Genomic DNA, 22,192 nt, shown 5'->3' on the forward strand with positions numbered 1-22,192 from the left:
GGTTCACCAGACCGTGGCTCACGTCCTGGTCTACCAGGCCCATGCTTACGTCCTGTCCTCACAAAGCCCGGCTCACCTCCCGGTCCACCAGGCTCCAGCTCACATCCTGTTCCACCAGGCCCCGGCTCATGTCCTGGTCCACAGAAGGCCCTGGGTCACGACCTGGTCCTCACAAGGCCCTGTCTCACGTCCTGGTCCACTCAAGGCCCCGGCTCACAGCCTGGTCCTCACCAGGCCCTAGCTCACATCCTGGTCCTCACAAGACCCTGGCTCACGTCCTGGTCCTCACAACGCCCCAGCTCACGTCCTGGTCCTCACAATGCCCTGGCTCACATCCTGGTCCTCACAAGGCCCTGGCTCACGTCCTGGTCCTCACAACGCCCCAGCTCACGTCCTGGTCCTCACAAGGCCCCGGCTCATGTCCTGGTCCTCACAAGGCCCCAGCTCACTTCCTGCTCCTCACAAGGCCCCAGCTCACGTCCTGGTCCTCACAAGGCCCCAGCTCACGTTGTAGTGTAGTTCCTTTATTCCCAATAGGCATCTGCGCATTGGAATAATATAGACACCAGTGTAGACCAGGGACTGAAGTCACCTAGGTCTCTGCTGACTATATTAGACTTAAGTTTTGCCAGCTAGCTCAGAGGTCACTAGAAGCTTTCTCGAATGGGCAAGAGGGTTTTACGCCTCCTACTTAGACAAGAAGGGATTAGTTTCTGACAACCATACAACATGACCACTTTGCATCTCCATGAGTAAGGAGGGAATCTCCAGAGTCGTGAAAAACAATAATGGGGATGTTTCACTCAGTAAGTTTGTGCATGCTTAGTTTCACCAGAATAGCAGAGAAAGAGAGACGGGCGTTTTCAATAAAAGATGGTATTTATTGAACAGTCTGTTTTCTCGTACATGAGAAGTGAATTTCTACAATCGCAATACTTGTCATAAAGTAAAGTGCGTACAGTACAAAGAGTAGCGTGAAATAATATTGTAAAAGCATAATATAGTTTCTAAGCCATAAGATGCATCTAAGACGGTTTAAAATATATACAGTAGTAAAATACTAAACTTCCTTAACTTGTGCTTCTAAGTTACGCCTACCCCGGTGTACCTAACCTAAGTCTAGTACTGGGTCGAAGTAAGTGAGAAGTGCTCTAAGTTAAATCGTTTTGCTAAAAGTTTATAAAACCAAGAATTCTCTCAGAGTCTAATCAGCTCCATACCTTATCTAGAATGCGGGAGGACTTGTATCTCTCTCGGAACTCGATCTCCCGGCTGCCCACGAGAGCAGTCGGGAAACACTGGAGCTGGATTTCTCGGCTGGAGAAAAGACAGCGTCTTTCCCAGTGCGTCGGACGGGAGGGTCGCCTTCCTTCAGCTTCAGTAGGACATCGATCTGCTCCAGGAATACCACTGTGTGTTTTACTGGAAAAACCTGGGCATATTTATACTGTACAGGTGCCTGGCTTGACATCAAGAGGTGGACAGGTTAACATCAATGTAGACATGTTAACGTCAATGTAGACAGGTTAACGTCAAGGTAGACATATTAACGTCAAGGGCGGACATATTAACGTAACTATAGGCACGAAGTGCATCTATCCCTCCATGGGTCGGTACAAATCAATACTGAAGATGTGGGTAAAATCCCCCGGGAATACAGTGGGCTGATTTTGTCTCAGAGACAGTTTGTACTTTCTAGGGGCTTGGTGGAAGAGGAAACGCCATGTAAGGAGGGCGTTGACTCTTACTCTAATATGGGTTTGATTCTAATGTCCGCATAGGGGTTTGAATGATTGAATCCGTTATCGGGCATGAATCGGGCAATTTAGATTAGGGACCTAGATAAGAACATGACAACGTCCTGGTCCTGGCTCGCATCCTGATCCTCACAAGGCCCTGGCTCAAGTCCTGGTCCTCACAAGGCCCTGGCTCACGTCATGGTCCTCACAAGGCCCTGGCTCACGTCCTGGTCCTCACAAGTCTCTGGCTCACGTGCTGGTCCTCACAAGGCCCCAGCTTACGTCCTGGTCCTCACAAGGCCCTGGCTCATGTCATGGTCCTCACAAGGCCCTGGCTCACGTCCTGGTCCTCACAAGGCCCTGGCTCACGTCCTGGTCCTCACAAGCCCCTGGCTCTTGTCCTGGTCTACCAAGCCCCTGCTCATGTGCTGGTCCATACCAGGCCCAGGCTCACATCTTGGTCCTCACTAGACTCCGGCTCACGTCCTGGTTCTTCCAAGCCCCTGGCTCACGTCCTGGTCCTCACAAGGCCCTGGCTTGTGTCCTGGTCCTCACCAGGCTCCGGCTCACGTTCTGGTCCTCACCAGGCTCCGGCTCACGTACTGGTCCATACCAGGCCCCGGCTCGCGTCCTGGTCCTCACAAGGCCTTGGCTCACGTCCTAGTCCTCAACAGGCCCTGATCACATCCTCTTCCTCACTAGACTCCGGCTCACGTCCAGGTCCTCACCAGCCCAAGTCTGAGAGGGAGATCAATTGGTTGTTGGACCACAATGCCACCTCAAACAGGAAGCAGACATATGCAAATCAGCTTTAGACTTCTTCCAATAGGAGCAGTCCAGCCTGAAGAGCCAATCCAGATCCTTTCTGAACCGGAACACAATCAACCCAAGACCAGTTTCAGCCTATCTGGGCCTTGACTGTAGAATGCGGCTTCATTCCAGTGGTGCAGCGAGCACGGGACCCACATCTGGGCTCTGACTGTAGGGTGCGGCTTGATTCCAGAGGTGCAGCGAGCACGGGACCCACACATGGGCACACCTGGCGTATTTATGAATGAGCAAAATTATGGCTGGGATGTTTGAGTTCATCCCAGGCTCTGGTAATTACTCTGGGACACATCCAAGCCCAACCTTCTTGTTCTCGCCCTCCGTTGAACCCCAGCCTGCAGCCAATCAGAGAGTTTTAGACAACATTACTTCCAGATGTCTGCTCCAGTAGTCACAGCAGTTCTAACTCTAAGGATTGGCCTGTCTCTCTGTTCCTGATGTTCACCAAACTAACTGAGGCCACGGTGAACAAGCAGCTCACCAAATACCTTGAGTCCGACCAACTTCTGCACAAAGTCCACCCAGGGCTCCAAAAGAGCTAAACCCACGTGGGATATTAGAGACATTATGTATGGGGGTGGGGAAGTGGGGAGGTGGGGCTCTGATCTGAATAGATCTGTCAGCAGCCTTTGACACCATCTCCCACTCCACTTTACTGCAGAGATTGCAGATGGTGGGTCTTAGGGGAAAGTGCCTGCTTGGTTCTTATCCTTTTTGAAAGATCTGACCCAAGCGGTGGCATCAGCTAACTTCAGATCAACCCCTAAGACAATTCCCCCTCCCCCCGGCTGGTTTTTTTGAGCCACAATCTTTTCAATCTTTACATGGCCCACTTGGCCAGCCTGATCGAGTCATTCGATATCACCTCTACTCGATGATACACAAATCATTAGATTAGAAGAAAATACGCCTGATCGAGCCATTCGATATCACCTCTACTCGATGATACACAAATCATTAGATTAGAAAGAAATATGCCTGATCGAGCCATTCGATATCACCTCTACTTGAATGTACACAAATCATTGGATTAGAATTAAATAAAGATAAAATGCCCAGTAATTTCAGGAGCTGCCGCCAGGAAGTTGCTGATTGGATGAGCTCAAACTACCTGGTGCTAAACTGTGAAAAAAACGGAAATAGTGGTATTTGGGACCGGAGCCTCATGGCACAAGGGTGGAGGCCGGTGTCTTTGGGAGCTCTGTCCACCCCATTCCATCAGGTTAGCAAACTGGGAGTTTGGGTGGACTCTCATCTGTTCCTAAAAGAATACATTAAAATCACCTGCTCTAGAGGCTTCTGACTGCTGAAAGTTATCAGAAAAATACTTCCATTCATCCCTGCTTCATCTAGGAAGGGCCTGGTACTGGTTCTGATCCTATCGAGAAAGGATTCCTGCATCACTTTATACGTGGGCATATCTGAATATCGCCTACATAGATTGTTGCTGCTACAAAAACTGCAGTGGGGCTGGTTCTGAGGTTAATGAAATCAAGGTTGATCTCCAACAAACTGGTCAAATTGCACCAGCTTCCTGTCCTGAAAAGATGTCAATATAAAGCACTTCATGTCATAAACGCTCTTCAATCAGGGGTTTCATTCTTATTTGTCCTTGCTTTTTTGCCTGGTATCAGCTGGCCGAGGGGTGAGATCCCATCATGCTTTGCTGACTAAAGTCTCTAAGTTTACAAAAATCAGAATAGATGGCTGCTCTCTGCCTGTGGCGACTGCAGGTACCTGGAATGGAATGCCCTCCCACCTGCCCTGTGCACCCAAGAAAACATGAGTTCTTTCAGGAAACAAATCAAAACCTTTCTGTTCATGTTCAGGGGCTGTGTGATTTTCATACTTAAGTGCTCATGTTAGCGCTAGGACACTTCTTTCTCGATCAAGCTGTGCAGAGCTATGTAAATTGGCTCTCACATCCAGTCATAAGCAATTGATCTCTGGGCAACAGATTGTTGCAGCTATAGACGCCCTAGGAGGAGGAAAGGCTCCGGGATCTGCAGGTCAGGTGTAGAGTTTTACACAGCTTAGAAATAAATACTGGACGCATATCTGCTGGAGGTGTATGCCGAGGCATTAAAGGGCTGTGTGTCACTGTCGTCTATAAGTGACACAATCATATCAGCACTTCCCAAGTTTGGGACAGACCCGGCTAAGTGCACATCTTATCGCCTTCTGTCACTGCTTCACTGTGATAATAAATTCCTACCTGAGGTGATGCGACTTGGCTATCCCTCCTACAAGAGAGAATAGTCTTATCTACGGACGGTATTCGCAGTGCTGCATCAGGAAAACACACACATGAAGGCTGGTGATGCCGATAAGGTGTTTGACTCCCTGGAAGTACCTTTTATGATTGAGACATTTAGGCTCAGGGAGTTTGAGATCACTCATGAAGCTGCTGGACACACAGCCTATGGCCTGCGTTTACGTAAATGGGCTCATCTTAAATGCCGTTTAGATCCCCTGGGGCACTGGGCTGGGGCGCCCTCTGTCACCCATTCTTTATACCAGGAATGAACCTTTCGGCCTGTGAACTTCAGGAGAAGCATACCATAACCATACTGGGCTGACACCTTTTAGACACTGAAACCAAGAAGAAAACACATCTTTGTAAATTGACAGATTTATAGTCACGGTGGCCAGGCCGGTAGGTGGGTTGAGAGTTGAGAAGGTCAGATGACGGAAATTCAGATTTCAATTGTTCAAAATCCTTGATATTAGAGGTTTTCTGGACAGGTCCGCTGTCCTCTGGAGATCTGTTCTTTATTGAAGAGTAGAAAATAAAATATCCTCTTGGAATCAAAAGTATCACCAAGTAGGTATAGCCACCATTCAATCCACTCTACTCAATCACATCTACACAAGATCCGTTAATTATACATATACACCACCAAGAAAGAAATTCCACATAATAGCTTTAATATAAAAAAAATACAACTCATATTATTTCCTTTGTACGTAAAAAGGAGATTATATATGTGACTTCCTATAAACAGTTCTAATTTTAATCCCCCAGTGCAAAATATAATTTGGCACACTAAAACACTTCAGATAAATATACATGAGGTACTGGCATCAGTGTGGGTGTAATGTGCTGAGAAGTTTGATACCAAACTTCCCAGGTTTCAGTGTAGCCATTATGCTGTTGTGGAGTTCGTAATTACAAATTCCCCGCAACATATACTCTTAATGGCAGCACTGTACTTACAATGCCCAAGCATGAACTTGGGCACTGTAGGGGTACAGGGCTCATTCACCTGTACCCTCACCACTGGTATAGTGCACCCAGCTGGAGGGGTGGCTGATCTAGGCCAGGGCAGTGTTTTGTAGGCATGGCACACATGAATAATATTAGCATTAGATCCTTCTAGTACCTGGCCTGTGTTAATACATTGTTTGCATCAGATTCTCCTAATGCCTCGCCTGTGTTATTGCATTGTTAGTGTCAGATTCTCCTAGTGCCCGGACTGTGTTATTGCATTGTTTACATCAGATTCTCCTAGTGCCCGGAAGGTTTTATTGCATTGTTTGCATCAGATTCTCCTAATCCCTCGCCTGTGTTATTGCATTGTTTGTGTCAGATTCTCCTAGTGCCTGGCCTATGTTATTGCATTGTTTGCGTCAGATTCTCCTACAGGATGGCCCGTGTTATTGCATTGTTTGCATTAGATCCTTCTAGTGCCTGGCCCTTGTTATTGCATTGTTTGTGTCAGATTCTCCTAGTGCCTGGCCTGTGTCATTGCATTGTATGTGTCAGATTCTCCTAGTGCCTGGCCTATGTTATTGCATTGTTTGCGTCAGATTATCCTACCGCCTGGCCCATGTTATTGCATTGTTTGCATTAGATCCTTCTAGTGCCTTGTCTGTGTTAACAATTACGCCCTTGCTCCTACCCGCAGCATCTCTATTCCTGCTGTGACCCTGTTACCGTCAGCGGCTCACACGCGTGAATCGATTGATTCAGCCCTCTCTTCTTGCGCACATGCCCGTGCCTGGTTGTTCCACTCTCCATCACGGGCTACTCCTCCTTGAATGCTTTGCGCACGCCTACTGTTGACCATACCTACTGCTGCTCCCCCAGGCGACCCCCGTGCATAGTCTGATCTACTCTCTGGTCCCTGCCTGCTTCCCTTTAGCCCCATTCGCTCCAGCGCTTTTCTCCTTCTGTGCAGTCCTTCCCCCCTGAACTGACCGCCCACGCCAGGTGCTACCTTAACACCCTACCAGTTTTGCGCGTGCCATTCTGCCTGTTCTGCCCTAACACCCCACCCCCTTTCTCTATCCCCTTGTACAGCACTGTTCTTCCTCCAACCCAGTCCTGAAGATGATCCCAATTAATGCGGATCGAAATGCCGTCGACCATTCAGCCTAATAATAGGCGCTACCCACAATGTGGCACTACATTGTTTTGTATAAATCACTGTATATATTCGACACTAATCACTATTGCACCGTTTACGCTGATCAATTTCTCACTTGCGTCACCACCTTGCTCACCATATGCACCTTTCACACACCAAGTACAATTGGGGTTGGATTACTTGTGTATCTACAGTGCTGCTACTACTCCTAGATAAACACGATGCCTCGGGCATCGCTGGTGCGGCTAAGGACGGTTGTGTCCTGGTCGTGGAGCTTAATTCAAAAGGGCACGGGAAAGTGCGGTAGGCCATCTGCTCACCCCCTCCCAAAATAAGGATCACCTCCTTCGGGCTTTCCAACCACACCGCACTCCACGCTAGCACCCTTTCACACGAGGCCGCCCCTTTACAGCCCTGATGAGTCACCACCCGTACACGGTGTGACGAAACACGTGTCGGCTTTGTCCTCTTTCTTGTACTGATTTTCTATTTAGAACCATTAAAACTTTTCTTCAAATTCACACTGTTGAATTACATCACTCTGCTTGAATAATAATTTAATTTCCGGTTCTCACCTGAGAACTACGTACTTTTCTCGTGTGCACAGGACACTTGTTGCAGGAGAGGGGATGAGCCATGTAACCCCCAATTGTGTGTGGGTAAAAACCCTCACTAAACAAGCAAAACGGAAACCTAGGCACACATAAATAGTAAATTTACACAGTATGTATAAGTAAGTGCTACAGTACAAAATCCATAAAACAGAAAGGAAAATGTCTTCAGAGATGTTGAGTAATGTTCAGCCTTTTAATTTTTCCTTAAGATTCAGTGATCAGTGGAAGAACCAGCCGACACGTGTTTCGTCGCATGTGGAAATTACTTCTGCGACTTCCTCAAGGCTGAATACAGATGACGAGTATCCGGATTGTTGCTCAGCCGCTGATAATTCTAACCCGGCCGGGCAAAAACCAGTCAGGGTGAGTCTGTTTGTTCTAGACGTATCAAGTCTGCGGTAATGGTGAGTATCCCGCATACATTGGGTGAATTTCAACAGTGTTTTTCAAAGGATTGGAAATCGTCACACCAGGTCAAGGTGGACCAGCGTGAGACTTTGTTAGTTTGTGTAGCGGGATGCCGTAAGGGGGTTGAAAAGTCTGGAACATATAATTCCAATGTTGTAGTAGATCTCAAGGCGGGTGCGCCTAGTGAGCACCTCCGGCGGATCACTGTGTTCCGGGTTGTGGACTGGTTTTTGCCCAGCTGGGTTGAATTATCACCAGCTGAGCGACAATCCGGATATTCGTCCTCTGTATTCAGCTGAATATTTACTCAACATCTCTAAAGACATTTCCCTTACCGTTTTATGAATGTTGTACTGTAGCACTTACTTATACATACTGTGTAAGTTTACTATTTATGTGTGCCTAGGTTTCCGTCTCGCCGAGATGTCATTTTTGCTCGCTCGCAGTCGCAAACTTGACGTCGAGGACCGCGAGCAAGCAAAACATGACAGCTGCACTACGCTAACTAGCGCAAACTTCGCAAACTACACAAGCGTAGCGAAGTACTTCGCCCAGGGTTAGTTGTGATAGATTCTCTATAAGTACTAAATGACTGATATCGTTGAATATTAAATTATATGAACCAACGTTTGTTTGCCTTATCTGCACGTTTAATATAAAGTACGGGCCTTACAGTGAACCCCTCGTTATGTTTTACAAAAAGCCCCCGAAGGAGCTGCATCTTACAGAACTTTATCAACGCCCTCAAAACTAAGGTGATGGTACTGGGGAAACATCCTGATCTTTGGGGTGCAAATTGGTGGCCTAAAGAGCTGGGACCCCCGCCAATACCTGTGTCTGAACTTAAGAATCTGGGTGTTTGGCTGGATTCCAAACTCACCTTTTCGTGCCACACTAAAAAGGTGGCATCTATGTGCTTTGGCATCTTACGCGGCTTGAGGCCCATCCTTAAATTTTTTGATGCCCCCACCCGCCAGATGGTGGTTCAAGCGAGCGTAATATCTAGACTCGACTACGCAAGCACATTACTTTTGGGTGCTAACCAGGCGGAAGTTCTGCGATTCCAACGGGTCCAGAATGCGGCAGCTAGAGCCCTGGTGGGCCTCCCGCGTTTCTGTTCAGCCCGCAGCACAATTTTCAAAATTCACTGGCTGCCAGTCATCAGACGTATCGAATTCAAGGCGCTATGTTTTGCTTTCAAAATCTTGAAATCTGACACCCCTGCCATCCTCCAGCATCTTTTGACTCCCTACATTCCCTTGCGTAGCCTGCGTTCTGCTGGCCAAAGTCTGGCACTTGTTCCCCGATTCCATAAATGCAGATTGGGCGGCCGATCGTTTATGGTGATGGCCTCCAAACTATGGAATGCACTTCCTGCCCACATTCGTTCCTTAGAAAACCTTTTTGCCTTTAGGAAAGCTGTCAAAACGTATCTTTTTCCGCTGCCCTACTAGCTTCCTTCTTGCTTTCTGCTCTGTTAGTTATGTTCTTTTCAGATATAGCGCAGGGACGCCCCTTCGCTGGGGCAGCTGTGCGCTCAAAAAGTTAATATAACATAACATAACATAACATAACATCTACTTTAGGAAGAACTAAAGACTTGCTTTTTAAAGTTGTCTTTCAGGGCCAGAACCGGGTGCTGTAAGCTGCACTAGTTTCATGGAGATGGACAGATGTTATGGCGATAGGAAACCCCCCTCAACTCACAATAACGTTCCAATCTTCCACGTACAAAGAAACCAGAAATGCTTGAACAAAGGGAGCTGTTGAAAGTGTCAAAGGTGACTTATGAACAGCAAGGTAAAGACAGGAGTTGGCATTTGAGATGATCTTAAGTGAATAGGAAAGGAACGAGAAGAAGTGTGTGAATGGATTTACTTTTGATGTATACTTCGTAAAGAGTTACTTGAAATTTTGCAGCCCGCCTGATCCATCTCTTTTTCTAAACTCTATTGTTGTTTAAATGAAATCTTGACCATATGCGTATATCTTACGCTATACCTCTAGCACTTGGGTGCTCCGTGAGCACCCTTACTTTGCTAAGTTACTCTGTGAACACTGGTAAATCATCTCCTTTTCTTACATTAATAAGATGTCACGTGATCAACAGAAATTTTTTAGTTAAATATCTGTGTATGAGGTAATATTCCTTGCTAAGCTTCAAAGCCTGTAAAGAAGAAGTGGGAGATTTACTAAGATGTTGCACCGTGTTTGCGTCACAAAAGTGGCACAAAACAGTGCAGAATCTTTTTTTCCTAATTTACTTTCCAGCGCGAAACTTGTTTAGCGCTTGAAATATAGTAAAAGTAATGTGACACTGCGCATAGCAATGTTTCCCATTACTTTGCTCCATAGTGGCCTGCCAAGTGTAGTACATGGGAGTTCCCGTGCAACCACCCAAGGTTTCTCATGCTAAACCCAAGTTACCAAATACAGGGTTTAGCGTGAGAAAACTGCAACCTTTTAAACTAGGCGCAAGGAAAGAGAAATGCTTTCATTTCACCTTCCTTTTCTGACTTTGCATGCGTGCTGCACTCTGCATCAGCCATACAAAGTGGGAAAAGCTTTCCCTCGTGTCTAGGCATAGTATTTTGTACAGGAAGGGTGTCCTTCCTGTACAAAACCTATGCTGGACTCAAAACACACACCCTAGCGCTCTGGCCCTAAGGTGTGTGCATGGCGCAGGGCCGCTGTAGTCCATGCCAGCGCAATGGAAAGGGAAGGAGAGAGCCATATCTTTGAAAGTATGGTGCTCTCCTTCTTCCTCCCTGTCGCGCAATGCAGCGCAGCCTCACCAGGGGGACTGAGCTGCATTGCATGGAGATTTGGTAAATCTCCCCCGAAATGTCTTTTTACAACCAGTTAAACATTGTGCGTTCTCATTCCATTTTGCTTCAATTTAGTAATTTTCAATATCTTTACATCCAACAGAGAACAAGCCTTGACTGTATGAAATGACCATCAATAATGAAGCGAATGATGTAAATCTTCAATAATAGCAGAAATAATGAGCTACAGTATTCAGGAAAACATCAGCGCAGTCGGCGACAGAGGAACCTGCACACAAACTGACAGATCCCGGATGAAGCATCAACGGCAGTTCAGTGATTGCAAGAGGCTGAGCTGTTCACCTCCACACCACACAATGAAAAAATTACCTTAGGAAAATTAAGGCAACAACAATAACAATCCTCCACCTGTATAAACAAGTGTCCAAAACCAGCTTTGATCATGGGATCGGTATGACAAGCCATCATCCATGCTCTAGGTGAATTGTAAACTCTATCTGGCCAAACCACAGAAACCAGAGAAAAGCACAACAGAGTGGAGCCATACAACTGACGGGTAAAGGAAACAGGAGTTCAGCTATCTACAATACAACAGACTGTCCCAATTTTCACCGGCCAGAAGGAAGATACATCTTTACCTGTAAGCGTGCATAGCCATAATCCAATCTAAAGGCACAATCTCCTACAAAGACACCTTCTACGTATTAGGAGTGTGACAAATTGCATTTTTTTGTTAAAACAGAAATCAAACATGCAAAATACTGCACACATATAAAGTGTGTGAAAAAACACAAGTGCTTTATCAGCCATGTTGGCCCATCAGGAAATTCAGTCATGGGATGTAGACAAAAATATACCCGACCCACAAACACTAACCAAGAAAGAAGAATCATACACATGCAGCAAGAGCTTTAGTTTGACATCACTACTCCAGCTTCATCAGCACACGAACACAGGACAAAAACCATTCAAGTGCAGTGAATGTGTCAAGAGCTTTAGTAGGTTATCAAAACTACAAAGACACCAGCGAACACACACAGGGGAAAAGCCATTCAAGTGCAGTGACTGTGTAAAGAGCTTTAGTCAGTTATCAAACCTCCAAAGTCATCAGCGAACACACACAGGAGAAAAACCATTCAAGTGCAGTGAATGTGTCAAGAGCTTTAGTCAGTTATCAAGCCTTCAAACACATCAGCGAATACACACAGGGGAAAAACCATTCAAGTGCAGTGAATGTGCAAAGTGTTTTAGTCAGTTATCACACCTTCAAAAACATAATCAAACACACACAGGGGAAAAACCATTCAACTGCAGTGAATGTGTGAAGAACTTTAGTCAGTTATCAGACCTAAAACGTCATCAGCGAACACACACAGGGGAAAAACCCTATCATTGTAGTGAATGTGACAGAAGTTTTTGCATCTCTTCAGCATTAAGGTATCATCAGCGAACTCACACAGGAGAAAAACCATTTAAGTGCTATGAATGTGAGAAGAGCTTTGGTCGATTAGAAAACCTACAAAGACATCAGCGAACACACAGTTATTGTGAGAGGAATGAATTACGGATGATAGAAGACCCGACTAACAGTAAAGAAGAAAAACAGATAACAATATTTGCAGAATAGTAAAAGTGTTTTTGTTCCAGTGATTGTTCACTTCCGTACACATAGCAAAGTGACATGATGCACCAGGATACACTCTGGGAGGCAAGCACAATGTGAATTAAAAGAAAAGAAACATTCTTGATTTTTAGTTGGTGAAGAAGAGATACAAAGAAAAACATTCAATCGCACCTGATCACACTACCTGTAAAAGCAACACTGAACAATACTGGTACTAACAACAATATTTTCAGCTAACTTGTCTGATTAGTGATAAAACCTATAAACCAAACACACCCAGAGTGGACATGTTGTCAGGGCTCTGGAGATGGGAAATTTAATTGGTAAAATCTATGCCTTACTATTAACAAATGCCACTGCAGTATATGTAATGAACTAAAGTGAAGCACAGGTGTTCAAGAAATAACCTATTTTTAGATATAAAAGAGCATATATCTTGTTTTTAAGTAACGTTTGCTGCACCTTTTACACACTGTTATCGGTTGATGGATCAGCTTATGCCTCGGGCCTTATAACTAAGTGTGACCCGTGGCTCCTCTCCGACTTGGCTCTCCCTATTCATTTTGTGACTTGCCAAACTCTACTTTTTACCAGAATTGAGCCACTGTAAGCAGCAGACTCTGAATAATGTGGTGAAATAGTGAAATCTCACATCAAAAGCATATATGTGCCAGCACAATCCGTTGCACTCCGGGCAACTCATCTTCCACACTGATTGTCCCTTGTCCTCAAATGTTCTGAAGGATTTGTCGTATGAATGCCAGAAGTGGCAGTGGCATTCATGAAGCTAACGCTAACAGGAGTGTGTGGGAGATAGAGAGGGGAGAGATAAAGAGAACGAGAGAGACAAAGAAAGGGGGAGAAAAGGAAAGAGAAATGGAAGTAGGGGAACGGCCGGTGATTTGTATTCACCTAAAAATAGAAGAAGCAGCCGAATACATGTCAGTGTGTGACATCACCAGAGAAACAGGCTGAATAACTGTGAATTTTTATATTTATTTTTAATACCTATAGACCCATGTCATGCCAATAAACAGGGCACAAGTAAGGAAAATAGCGAAGGAGCCCATTATCAAATGCAAATCCAAATGACGTCACAAGTAGTGGCGTCACAAGAAGTGATATCTGGCCCTTATAATAATTTTCACGTGAAAGGTCGACGGCCTGTTTTAAAAACAAGAAACATAAAATGTAAAAATCTGTTTTTGGTTTCAGTTATTATACATCATATGTTTTTCCCACTATCAGTTTTTAACTAAACTCGGAAATGAATGAAAGTGTAAATATTTTTAAACAGATATGTGGAACTTGGAAATTACATTTTTAAACAGTTTTCAACTAATAAATAAAATGTGTTTTTAATTTGCGTTTGTTTCCTGACGTTGTTCTTTATCCAGCCCCTAAGCCCCAAAGTGTTTCACATTTATAGTGTATTAAGCAAAAGAAGGGCTAATTTTGTCTAGTTCTCTGAGGCCTGTGCCTGGAGTGCTGGGGCACAAAGTATCAATTACCAGTCGCAGGCTAAGGAGCTAGGAGAAACTGAGTCCTGTTTCCAGATAATAGGGGGGGACCCCATCAAACTGTGTCGACCCTCGACTTATGCCGTGCTGATAAAACAAATTTGAATAATTTAAGATGAATTGAAATGAGAGAAAGAGAAGAAGAGAGTGAGGTGCAGGACGTAGTAAAAAAAATGAAAAAAAGAGACACAAGACTTTAACCTGTTCTGTGTACAAGCATTTTACGTTAACAAGTTGTGAAGTACGTTGTGAACAGGCTGCCAGCCCCCCCCCCCCCCTTGTATGTAAATGAGCTTCTGTGACCAGACACCCCAGGGTCCCATCTCTTCTAGCGCGGATGATAATGTGAGCACTGTAAGGTAATCACAAACAAGGGCAATATTGAGAAATAATCGGCTTCCAGGTCATACAGCTGTGGATATGTAGGTCTTTATTAGTTTATTTTAATTTACTTTAGTTTGCTGCAAATCTCCAGGTTACTTTTTCTCAGTATATTGCTTTATATCACTCTTTGCTCTCCATCAGTTAAACGTGAGGTTTGATGTAGGATTTGTTGTTAGTGTCCCTAGACCATGTCATAATCCCTTTGTCCTCGATTTGTCTGCATGTGTTTTGTCCACACACTGGTCTAGGATGGGCCTTCTCAAGGTAGAAGGCGCTGTAATAGGAATAATAAATCAGAAATATATGAAATTGTATGTAAACAAATATTTGCCTTTCAGTTATCAGGCACCACCAGACTCACATCTACACATGTAATTGAGCACCAGACTAAAGTGACTACTCCCTATATAAATATGTGCCATCAGTAATCAGGCTGATGGTTCCGCTGATACGCACAGCAAATGAAGTTTCTGGGATTACGCGCATTGGCCTACATTTTCATTGCTGAAGTTTCACTGATGCGCACAGCTTATAAGGTTTGTGGATATTGCGCACTGTGGGCAGATCACTGAAATTCACCCTTAAGTAGTAACTAGGTCAAAACAGTACGTACATCATTCTTCTCGTCTCTTTGACATCTCCATGAGTTCCTCCTCTCTCGTGGCTGAAGTGAAAGAAGGTTTTCACACATGCTTGTGTCTGTGGCACTTCCTTAAGCACAGAGAGGAAAGCCTCATTGTTAATCCATTGTTTGGGCTCTGAGGGACAAGAATTCTTTGAACATCTTCCTAAACTCTCTGATAGGGACTCTGTCACTCTTAATGAATATGAGATCTGCTTCACAAAGTTGGACTTGCACTACCTCCCCAAAGTGAGTACTGTCCTTGTACGATATCACTTTGGGAGAAGGATGCAAAGGCAGGATGAGTCAGTCGAACAGTACATAACTACCTGGCACAAATTGACTTCCACATGCAATTATGGTGCAGCTTTAGAGGAGCGCTTAAGAGGTCAGTTCATGCTGGGATGCGCCCTCGATAAAATGAGAGATGCCCTGTGGCAAAAAGACATGTCCCCGCTTCAAGAAGTGCTGACCATAGCCAAAAGTCACAAGCATTCTAAAGCGTGTGTTGATATTATGCACAAAGACAGTTCAGGTGATAAAAAGGAGAACATTATTGTCAAGGTGGTGGTGGATAGATTAGGTAATCCCAAATCGAGCACCACTTCAAAGCCCTTTAATGCAAAGAATTTTCTGGGGATGTGCTTTAGGTGTGGCAACCCTGCCCATGTGGCCAACTTTAAAGACTGCCCAGGCTGGAAGGCCATGTGAAAAACTTGTGAGAGAAAAGGTCACGTCTCAAAGAGCTGCAGAACGGGCAACGAGCATTAAAAAGTCAGGGAAGTTGATCTTTATGAGGAAGATTTAGAAGGAATCAATATTCTCCAAGTCACAGGGAATGCTAGTGATGGCCCTCAGGAGCTAGTGTTGATTAATGATGCTCCAGTGAGCATGCTCTTTGACTCTGGGGACAAGATACCGCTAGTCCCCAAGACACTTTATGAGCGTAATCTGCTGGGCAAAGTCACCCTGTTGAAGCCAAACATTAGACCAAAAGGTTAAGGTGGGTGACTATTGAGTTGCTGGGTTATTTCTGGGGCACAATTGACTTCAAAGAGAGAGTCATTCCTGGTAAAATCTGTCTTGTAGAAGCGGGACTCGCTCATAAATTGGTCCCATCAACATGATCTACATATCTGCCTTGATCCCAATGAGATCTGTCTGCCTAAAAGAATTACCACCAGTTAAGGTTGTTAGTAATGCTAATTGAGACTGGATCATGGAATTCCCTGAGATCCCTGAGACCGGCCAGAAGGAAGATACATCTTTACCTGTAAGCGTGCATAGCCATAATCCAATCTAAAGGCACAATCTCCTACAAAGACACCTTCTACGTATTAGGAGTGTGACAAATTGCATTTTTTTGTTAAAACAGAAATCAAACATGCAAAATACTGCACACATATAAAGTGTGTGAAAAAACACAAGTGCTTTATCAGCCATGTTGGCCCATCAGGAAATTCAGTCATGGGATGTAGACAAAAATATACCCGACCCACAAACACTAACCAAGAAAGAAGAATCATACACATGCAGCAAGAGCTTTAGTTTGACATCACTACTCCAGCTTCATCAGCACACGAACACAGGACAAAAACCATTCAAGTGCAGTGAATGTGTCAAGAGCTTTAGTAGGTTATCAAAACTACAAAGACACCAGCGAACACACACAGGGGAAAAGCCATTCAAGTGCAGTGACTGTGTAAAGAGCTTTAGTCAGTTATCAAACCTCCAAAGTCATCAGCGAACACACACAGGAGAAAAACCATTCAAGTGCAGTGAATGTGTCAAGAGCTTTAGTCAGTTATCAAGCCTTCAAACACATCAGCGAATACACACAGGGGAAAAACCATTCAAGTGCAGTGAATGTGCAAAGTGTTTTAGTCAGTTATCACACCTTCAAAAACATAATCAAACACACACAGGGGAAAAACCATTCAACTGCAGTGAATGTGTGAAGAACTTTAGTCAGTTATCAGACCTAAAACGTCATCAGCGAACACACACAGGGGAAAAACCCTATCATTGTAGTGAATGTGACAGAAGTTTTTGCATCTCTTCAGCATTAAGGTATCATCAGCGAACTCACACAGGAGAAAAACCATTTAAGTGCTATGAATGTGAGAAGAGCTTTGGTCGATTAGAAAACCTACAAAGACATCAGCGAACACACAGTTATTGTGAGAGGAATGAATTACGGATGATAGAAGACCCGACTAACAGTAAAGAAGAAAAACAGATAACAATATTTGCAGAATAGTAAAAGTGTTTTTGTTCCAGTGATTGTTCACTTCCGTACACATAGCAAAGTGACATGATGCACCAGGATACACTCTGGGAGGCAAGCACAATGTGAATTAAAAGAAAAGAAACATTCTTGATTTTTAGTTGGTGAAGAAGAGATACAAAGAAAAACATTCAATCGCACCTGATCACACTACCTGTAAAAGCAACACTGAACAATACTGGTACTAACAACAATATTTTCAGCTAACTTGTCTGATTAGTGATAAAACCTATAAACCAAACACACCCAGAGTGGACATGTTGTCAGGGCTCTGGAGATGGGAAATTTAATTGGTAAAATCTATGCCTTACTATTAACAAATGCCACTGCAGTATATGTAATGAACTAAAGTGAAGCACAGGTGTTCAAGAAATAACCTATTTTTAGATATAAAAGAGCATATATCTTGTTTTTAAGTAACGTTTGCTGCACCTTTTACACACTGTTATCGGTTGATGGATCAGCTTATGCCTCGGGCCTTATAACTAAGTGTGACCCGTGGCTCCTCTCCGACTTGGCTCTCCCTATTCATTTTGTGACTTGCCAAACTCTACTTTTTACCAGAATTGAGCCACTGTAAGCAGCAGACTCTGAATAATGTGGTGAAATAGTGAAATCTCACATCAAAAGCATATATGTGCCAGCACAATCCGTTGCACTCCGGGCAACTCATCTTCCACACTGATTGTCCCTTGTCCTCAAATGTTCTGAAGGATTTGTCGTATGAATGCCAGAAATGGCAGTGGCATTCATGAAGCTAACGCTAACAGGAGTGTGTGGGAGATAGAGAGGGGAGAGATAAAGAGAACGAGAGAGACAAAGAAAGGGGGAGAAAAGGAAAGAGAAATGGAAGTAGGGGAACGGCCGGTGATTTGTATTCACCTAAAAATAGAAGAAGCAGCCGAATACATGTCAGTGTGTGACATCACCAGAGAAACAGGCTGAATAACTGTGAATTTTTATATTTATTTTTAATACCTATAGACCCATGTCATGCCAATAAACAGGGCACAAGTAAGGAAAATAGCGAAGGAGCCCATTATCAAATGCAAATCCAAATGACGTCACAAGTAGTGGCGTCACAAGAAGTGATATCTGGCCCTTATAATAATTTTCACGTGAAAGGTCGACGGCCTGTTTTAAAAACAAGAAACATAAAATGTAAAAATCTGTTTTTGGTTTCAGTTATTATACATCATATGTTTTTCCCACTATCAGTTTTTAACTAAACTCGGAAATGAATGAAAGTGTAAATATTTTTAAACAGATATGTGGAACTTGGAAATTACATTTTTAAACAGTTTTCAACTAATAAATAAAATGTGCTTTTAATTTGCGTTTGTTTCCTGACGTTGTTCTTTATCCAGCCCCTAAGCCCCAAAGTGTTTCACATTTATAGTGTATTAAGCAAAAGAAGGGCTAATTTTGTCTAGTTCTCTGAGGCCTGTGCCTGGAGTGCTGGGGCACAAAGTATCAATTACCAGTCGCAGGCTAAGGAGCTAGGAGAAACTGAGTCCTGTTTCCAGATAATAGGGGGGGACCCCATCAAACTGTGTCGACCCTCGACTTATGCCGTGCTGATAAAACAAATTTGAATAATTTAAGATGAATTGAAATGAGAGAAAGAGAAGAAGAGAGTGAGGTGCAGGACGTAGTAAAAAAAATGAAAAAAAGAGACACAAGACTTTAACCTGTTCTGTGTACAAGCATTTTACGTTAACAAGTTGTGAAGTACGTTGTGAACAGGCTGCCAGCCCCCCCCCCCCCCCTTGTATGTAAATGAGCTTCTGTGACCAGACACCCCAGGGTCCCATCTCTTCTAGCGCGGATGATAATGTGAGCACTGTAAGGTAATCACAAACAAGGGCAATATTGAGAAATAATCGGCTTCCAGGTCATACAGCTGTGGATATGTAGGTCTTTATTAGTTTATTTTAATTTACTTTAGTTTGCTGCAAATCTCCAGGTTACTTTTTCTCAGTATATTGCTTTATATCACTCTTTGCTCTCCATCAGTTAAACGTGAGGTTTGATGTAGGATTTGTTGTTAGTGTCCCTAGACCATGTCATAATCCCTTTGTCCTCGATTTGTCTGCATGTGTTTTGTCCACACACTGGTCTAGGATGGGCCTTCTCAAGGTAGAAGGCGCTGTAATAGGAATAATAAATCAGAAATATATGAAATTGTATGTAAACAAATATTTGCCTTTCAGTTATCAGGCACCACCAGACTCACATCTACACATGTAATTGAGCACCAGACTAAAGTGACTACTCCCTATATAAATATGTGCCATCAGTAATCAGGCTGATGGTTCCGCTGATACGCACAGCAAATGAAGTTTCTGGGATTACGCGCATTGGCCTACATTTTCATTGCTGAAGTTTCACTGATGCGCACAGCTTATAAGGTTTGTGGATATTGCGCACTGTGGGCAGATCACTGAAATTCACCCTTAAGTAGTAACTAGGTCAAAACAGTACGTACATCATTCTTCTCGTCTCTTTGACATCTCCATGAGTTCCTCCTCTCTCGTGGCTGAAGTGAAAGAAGGTTTTCACACATGCTTGTGTCTGTGGCACTTCCTTAAGCACAGAGAGGAAAGCCTCATTGTTAATCCATTGTTTGGGCTCTGAGGGACAAGAATTCTTTGAACATCTTCCTAAACTCTCTGATAGGGACTCTGTCACTCTTAATGAATATGAGATCTGCTTCACAAAGTTGGACTTGCACTACCTCCCCAAAGTGAGTACTGTCCTTGTACGATATCACTTTGGGAGAAGGATGCAAAGGCAGGATGAGTCAGTCGAACAGTACATAACTACCTGGCACAAATTGACTTCCACATGCAATTATGGTGCAGCTTTAGAGGAGCGCTTAAGAGGTCAGTTCATGCTGGGATGCGCCCTCGATAAAATGAGAGATGCCCTGTGGCAAAAAGACATGTCCCCGCTTCAAGAAGTGCTGACCATAGCCAAAAGTCACAAGCATTCTAAAGCGTGTGTTGATATTATGCACAAAGACAGTTCAGGTGATAAAAAGGAGAACATTATTGTCAAGGTGGTGGTGGATAGATTAGGTAATCCCAAATCGAGCACCACTTCAAAGCCCTTTAATGCAAAGAATTTTCTGGGGATGTGCTTTAGGTGTGGCAACCCTGCCCATGTGGCCAACTTTAAAGACTGCCCAGGCTGGAAGGCCATGTGAAAAACTTGTGAGAGAAAAGGTCACGTCTCAAAGAGCTGCAGAACGGGCAACGAGCATTAAAAAGTCAGGGAAGTTGATCTTTATGAGGAAGATTTAGAAGGAATCAATATTCTCCCAGTCACAGGGAATGCTAGTGATGGCCCTCAGGAGCTAGTGTTGATTAATGATGCTCCAGTGAGCATGCTCTTTGACTCTGGGGACAAGATACCGCTAGTCCCCAAGACACTTTATGAGCGTAATCTGCTGGGCAAAGTCACCCTGTTGAAGCCAAACATTAGACCAAAAGGTTAAGGTGGGTGACTATTGAGTTGCTGGGTTATTTCTGGGGCACAATTGACTTCAAAGAGAGAGTCATTCCTGGTAAAATCTGTCTTGTAGAAGCGGGACTCGCTCATAAATTGGTCCCATCAACATGATCTACATATCTGCCTTGATCCCAATGAGATCTGTCTGCCTAAAAGAATTACCACCAGTTAAGGTTGTAAGTAATGCTAATTGAGACTGGATCATGGAATTCCCTGAGATCTTTGCTGGTGAACTTGGTTTGTCTATAAAACGATGTACATTGGATAAAGGTCAAATCCAATGCTGTTTCAAAAACAGATAAGGTCAGGAATGCACCTGGTAAGTAAGGGAGAGCATGAAAGTTGAATTAGATAATCTCTTAGCCAAATGCATCATTCAAGAAGTTGAAGCAACAAAGTGGTCCTCTCCTGTAGTTATGACCCCAAAGCCAATGGGGAGGCCAGGCTTTGTGTCAGCTTGAGAGAGCTCAACAAAGCAGTTATTGTTGATCATAATCCTTTACGCAACATAACTAAAATGCTGTGTTCTCTTTAGGGTGCAAGGCATTTTTTTCTCCTTGGACTTGACCTCCGCCTATCACAAGGCCAGGCTTCACTCCTCGTCAGAACCTTCAGAATATTCACTCTTCTTCCCATCGACCTTACCACCTGTGTAACACCCTTTGGTACCTTTAGATTTCTAAGAATGCCTTTTGGACTGATTTCTGAAGCCTAATTTTTTCAGAGTGATAAAGGGCGGTCTTGGAGGCTTTCAGGATGTCAAGGTGTACCCAGATGATGTGCTCATCTTTGGCGTGGATTTTGAGGAGCATAATGGAAGGCTATGCTATGCTATGCTATGCTATGGTGACTTGTATAGCGCACGGCTGCCCCAGCGAAGGGGCGTCCCGGCGCTGCAGAAGGACATTTTACAGTGAGGAGGAGACGCTAAGGATGAAGCTATTGTTGAAAAAGGTGTGTTTTGACAGCCTTTCTGAAGGCTAGGAGATCTTGTATCCCACGGATAGCTTCAGGAAGACTATTCCACAACTTGGCCGCTAGGAAGCTGAAAGAGCGGCCGCCCATTCTAGCCAGTCTGATGCGGGGGATGATCGCAAGATGCTGCCCCTCTGACCGGAGCGATCTCCTGGGGATGTACTCTGACAGAAGTGGGCGAAGCATTGGGGGGGAGGAGGTTTTAAGGATTTTGAAAGCGAGGCACAATGCTTTGAACTGGACCCTTTTGCCCACCGGGAGCCAGTGCAATTTCTTCAAGGTTCCAGATACCGAGGAATGGCGCGGGAGACCAACCAGAGCCCTGGCAGCCGCATTCTGAACTCTTTGCAATCTAGTAATTTCAGCTAGATTAGCCCCCAATAAAAGGGAGCTGGCATAGTCCAGTCTGGAAAAGAGGGTCGCCTGGACGATAAGTTGGCGAGTGCGGCAGTCAAAGAACTTCAGAATGGGCCTGATGTTACGCAGGACGCCGAAGCATGTGGCGGCAACTTTTTTTGT

General features: G+C 44.3%; 1 protein-coding gene across 1 annotated transcript in view; it reads left to right on the forward strand.

Annotated features, from left to right (window-relative positions):
• The window catches only part of LOC147737908 (uncharacterized), a 42,814-nt gene extending 24,304 nt beyond the window's left edge, over window positions 1–18,510 (forward strand). The window contains exons 2-4 of the mRNA XM_086924992.1: window positions 10,891–12,374; window positions 14,994–15,147; window positions 16,322–18,510. Coding sequence (XP_086781118.1) covers window positions 11,557–12,374; window positions 14,994–15,147; window positions 16,322–17,158 — 1,809 coding nt within the window. The 5' untranslated portion in view covers window positions 10,891–11,556 and the 3' untranslated portion in view covers window positions 17,159–18,510. The remainder of the gene's footprint in view (window positions 1–10,890; window positions 12,375–14,993; window positions 15,148–16,321) is intronic.
• Window positions 18,511–22,192: the final 3,682 nt, after the last annotated feature.

The sequence above is a fragment of the Lissotriton vulgaris genome, chromosome 1_1 (assembly GCF_964263255.1).
Source record: "Lissotriton vulgaris chromosome 1_1, aLisVul1.2, whole genome shotgun sequence".
Taxonomy (NCBI): domain Eukaryota; kingdom Metazoa; phylum Chordata; class Amphibia; order Caudata; family Salamandridae; genus Lissotriton; species Lissotriton vulgaris.